This window comes from Electrona antarctica, assembly GCF_951216825.1.
Source record: "Electrona antarctica genome assembly, chromosome: 4".
Classification (NCBI taxonomy): domain Eukaryota; kingdom Metazoa; phylum Chordata; class Actinopteri; order Myctophiformes; family Myctophidae; genus Electrona; species Electrona antarctica.
The window spans coordinates 27,858,203-27,863,202 of NC_136809.1; the positions used below are offsets into that span (position 1 = coordinate 27,858,203).

Genomic DNA, 5,000 nt, shown 5'->3' on the forward strand with positions numbered 1-5,000 from the left:
TCAAAATGCACGAAAACTTCTACACATGAACGTTGGACCTATACGGACATGGGAAAGTATAGTACGTTATTTTAAGTGAAAAAATGAAGGTTTTATGAGCCAATGAAAATTGCCGGAATTGTAATTTCTTTTCTTCCGCCAAAAATAGCAGTTCTGGCTGAACCGTGCAGTCGGTTTTCGCGAAATTTGGAGATATGGTAGAGGGCCATGCCAAACGGTGAGGATGCGAAGCCCACAACCATTGGCCAAAGGGTGGCGCTATATTGAAAATGCGAACTTTGACCACGCATAGCTCATGAACCGTTTGACCGTCGGCAATGAAACCTCGACACACATATGCGTCTCCTCATGCCGAACAAGTTCCGCGCTGTTACTTTTGACCTCTGACCTCTAGATCATCCGCCATTTTGAATTATATGAAAATCAATTAAAATGCATCTCCTCCCAGGATCTTTGATCAAAATGCACGAAAACTTCTACACGTGAACTTTGGACCTATACGGACATGGGAAAGTATAGTACGTTTTTTAAGTGAAAAAATGAAGGTTTTATGAGCCAACGAAAATTGCCGTTTTGTGAAATTTTGTCTTTACTTTGTTCTGTTGTAGTGCCTGTGGCTTTGCTGACCTCTGCTGGTCTAAAGTGCCTCACCTGTCAATCACCTGAGATTTCTGGCTGCCACACCTTTGAAACAAAGACTGATTTGGACACCTGGCCTTTCAGTTCAGGTTTTTTGTGTCCTGAAAGGATTCCCTTGCATGGATGGTTCTGGTACCGGATGGTACCCAGACCTGGCGAGCCGACCTGGAACTCTGAACCCCCCTTCACCCACAAATGTGGTAATCTGGTTCTCCAAATTGGAGAAAGAGACTGCTTTCCCTGAACTGAATAGGAACTGAACTGGGACTTTTGAAGTCAACAACTTAAAGTGGGCCCCATTTGTTTGTTTTTCATGAATGTTCAAAGCTGTTTATTTTCTCTGAAGTTTAATAATATTTTTTCAGTTAACCTTTAATCCCTGTTTCAGACTCATTTCATTGGTTTTCACTCATTGAGCTCCTCATCCGAATCTGGTATATTTTCTGGTTTATACGCAGTCAATTCATAAATCTTTATACCCACCTTATCATTAGTTATCCTTGTGCAACTTGCTACAAAAACACTGAATGATTTTACTTGTTAGTTCGGTAGGTAGAGCTCTTGCCTTTGCAACACAAGTTCATGGGTTCAAATCTGGGCACCGCCAACTCTGTGTATGAGTCTTCAAGAACCTGTACCTGCCCCCCACTATAAAAAACCGACCCTGTCACAATTCCATGGTCTTTTTCTCAAGTTTAGTCTTCCATGTTTCTTGTGCATATTATTCTTATTGCCTTCCTGCTTGGTCCGGCCTTATCGCTGCTTGCAGCGATCCTTTTCTAGTTATTTGATTGTTATTTTTTAATTTGTTCTGTAATTATGGACATTTCCTTATATTTCTTCGAAGATTTTGTTTTGTATTTGCTGCCATGGGGATGTGGGGGGGGGAAATATATGTCAATAATTCCTTTGAAATTACTATGTTACTATGAAAATTCAATAAACATATGTTTAAAATAAAATAAAAATAAATAACAGCAATCAGACCATACAGTATGTTGAGTTGTGTGGAGGATGGATGGATGGATGGATGGATGGATGGATGGATGGATGGATGGCTGCTCCTCTAACCTTTTTATCTCGGTCTTCCTTCAGTTTGGTGCAGGAGGCCTCGTACTGGCTCTTCTCTGTGGTGGCCACATTCAGCCTCCTCTTCAGAGAGTCCACTAGGGATTTCCTGTTAACAGCCTCCTCTGACAGCATCTTCACCTGGACACAGGAGGAAATGTTTTGCTTTATTTGGTGTATTGGTGTGACATTAAGCCAAATCAAATCATATCTCACCCCTAAACTACTTGAATTTATATACTTCAATGTATCCATAAGTAAAAACCGTTTCCAAAAGTTCCTTGCCACATACATAAGTTGTGTCTTAAACCAGTCTATAGTTCAGTAAATGGTGAACTTCCAGTGGACTGGAATTTCAGCTCCCTGGAAAGCTCTAGGAAAGCACAGTAAAAAACACTGAGGAACTTTTCTCAAGATCCTCACTGAACAGAAGTAATAACAACACAGTCTAGGGCTACTGGGCAGGCATGACCATACTGTACCGGCTGGGCACAGTTTCCATTCGATTTAAAACCATGTGACTGAGGGTAGTGGTTGTCTTAATGTACAAATGTATTATATATTTGTAACATCTACATTGTCCTATCCATCTGCCCTATCCTATTTCATACTATAATTCTAGTCCTAGAAGTATTAATTGTCTCCACCAGGCCGAAGGCATGGGGTGAGAGTATGTTTCGCACTCCGTCCGTCCGTGTGTGTGTGTGTGTGTGAGTCTGTGTATCTGTGTGTCCGTCCGTCCGTCTGTCTGTGTACAGCTAATCTCCGGCACCGTTAACCCTGTCGATTTTGCACACACACTCCCTGGATGCCAACGATGAACCTCTGCCCCAACATTTCCAGAACAGCCTGTTATAACGCCATCAGGAATAATGTTGCTTGCTTACCTCGCTATGATTACGATAAAGTTGCTCGATAATCCCTTGTGTTCATATTTTAAACGAGAGGCATGTTGAAGTCAGAAATGAAGAGCTTAGTATATCCATCTGGTCAAAACCACAGAGAGCTCCCTAGATTAGGAGATACAAGCCTTTCTTTCTGAGCGGTAAACAGGGAAGTGAACGGCAGCGCGCATGCGCAAACGGCAAGGAGTATGGTGCAGAAGGAGAGGCCAACCCCCCAAAAAGAATATATATATATTTTTTCTCTGGTTTGATATCAATGAAAATGCGCTAGAACGTGTGTACACATACTCGCAATCCATCGGTGATTACCTGTGATTACGCAATCCCAAGATGGCCACACTGTGAATATGGCCTATTCATAGAGTAATAAAATGATAGAGACCGAACCGGAGCGTTAGACCCCCCTCCCCCCCCGCTATTTATTTCGATGGAAGTTGCTCAGTGACGTTTTGAAGCACCCGGAAGACTGCCGGAAGTAGAATTATAACTCAATGGCTCGAGCGAGGGGATGTTTAGCCTAGCCCCGGACCTCGACCTTGAGGTCCGGGCTTACGCACGTGACGTCATGAACGTCCGTCCACCTCCATGAAAGTGCTGCAATTCCACATTTCACCAGTAGGTAGTGACAGCTTTACGTTAGATAGCCTTACTGGGGGCTTTGGCCTATTGCTGAATATCGATTAAAAAGGAAAAGAAAAAAAGAAACACGAGACTGAGATTTAGCACTACTGTTACAACTTCATCCTAGAGGAGACGCTGCATCCTCTGTTCATTCATTTTCTGGACAGAGGGAATATGTTTTATAGTTACGCAACGACAGCACATTTTGAACTAGTGACTGGTTTGGAGACACAGCCACCAAGTGATGACAAGCAGAACGGTTATTAAGGCAAACTGTACAAATAAAGCCTAACTTGTACAAACAGGACTAAATGTTTGCTAGTGTTTCCTGCTCCTCCCAGACCTCCAGGTGACTTCAGATCTCCAGACGGTGAGAAACGCTGAGCACAGTGCTACCACACAATGTCCCTGTCATCCTCCCAGATGAGATAATTGGATGCCATCTGATGGTGCCAGCTGCTATGTGTCAGTGTGTGTCAGTGTGTGTGTGTGTGTGTGTGTGTGTGTGTGTGTGTGTGTGTGTGTGTGTGCGTGCGTGTGCACGTGCGTACCTTCCTCTCCAGCTCCTCCACCTGACCCCGGTAGCTTTTCTCTGTTTCCTGGAAGAACTTCAGCCTCGTCTTCAGGTCCTCCACCAGCTGCCTCTTCATGGTGGCATCCCTCTCCACATGGCTCACCCTGGAAGCACGCACAAACACACACACACGCACACACACACAAGCCCAGAGGACATGAGATGGAAATATCATAAACGTGTCAAATGTATGGAAACACAGACACGTGTACAAATGAACTGGGTGACTGCCTGCAGAAATACAGATGTGCACACACATACTGTAGACGCGCACGCACACACACGTGCGCGCACACACACACACACACACACACACACACACACACGCGCACCCCCCCCCCCCCCTCCCCCCGCTGGAAGGCACAGTGTCCCTGTGCAGTGCATCAGGCGTGACAGCTCATTATGACAACTAAATACACTTGCACGCTGCTACGGGAAGAGGTGGGGGTTGGAATGAGAGCCCATGTATAATTTCCAATTCTAAGTGGCATATATTAGGACGCGTGTTCTGCAGAGGATTGCAATGTGCTGCGCGCTCGGTGTGTCTGTGTGTGTGTGTGTGTGTGTGTGTAAAGCCAGGGAGCCTCTTTTGACAAATGACAGTTTGTATCTGCAGCGACACGGCTTGAACGAGCGCAACCGAGGCCTTTAAATGTTTATCATTTTCAGTGTCACTCGGCTACGCCGTGTGTGCTACACCAGCCATGCACAAAGAGAGAGAGAGAGAGTTTGGGGGGCGGGGGGGTGGGTTCTCTGGTTTAGGAAATGAGGGATCTGAAGGGAATAGATCATTTGATAAAGTGCTTGTGTTTGTTATCTGCCATGGTGAGACTAGTCTCATGAAGACATCCGCACTCCCTGTGTTGCTGTGTTCTCACTTGTGTCTTCACTTGTTACAAACATGCATTGCTTGTCACTTCCGATTTCAATAACTGGTGGTGTTGACGTGTTTAATATTCCAGCACACTGTGCCCAAGTCTGTGTGTGTATGTATGGTTAACACTACTGTTTTCCATAAAAGGCAAACACAAGGCGTTTTCTCATGGCTGTGTATGCTACAGGGGATTGGAACAAATGGAATAAAGATCATAAGAATGCTGTTAATTAATATGCTTCTTATTTATTTTTCTTTCTTTTTTTAAAGCTGGTTTTCTCTCTGGCGCATACACACAGGCAGACACACACACAAATAT

At 44.4% G+C, this 5,000-nt stretch overlaps 1 protein-coding gene across 2 annotated transcripts in view; it reads right to left on the reverse strand.

Moving 5' to 3' along the window:
- The window catches only part of cntln (centlein, centrosomal protein), a 174,971-nt gene that overhangs the window by 43,986 nt on the left and 125,985 nt on the right, over nucleotides 1–5,000 (reverse strand). For both annotated transcript variants that reach the window (XM_079499232.1, XM_079499231.1), the window contains exons 21-22: nucleotides 3,785–3,911; nucleotides 1,711–1,848 (exon numbers count right to left, since the gene is read on the reverse strand). In XM_079499232.1, coding sequence (XP_079355358.1) covers nucleotides 1,711–1,848; nucleotides 3,785–3,911 — 265 coding nt within the window. The remainder of the gene's footprint in view (nucleotides 1–1,710; nucleotides 1,849–3,784; nucleotides 3,912–5,000) is intronic.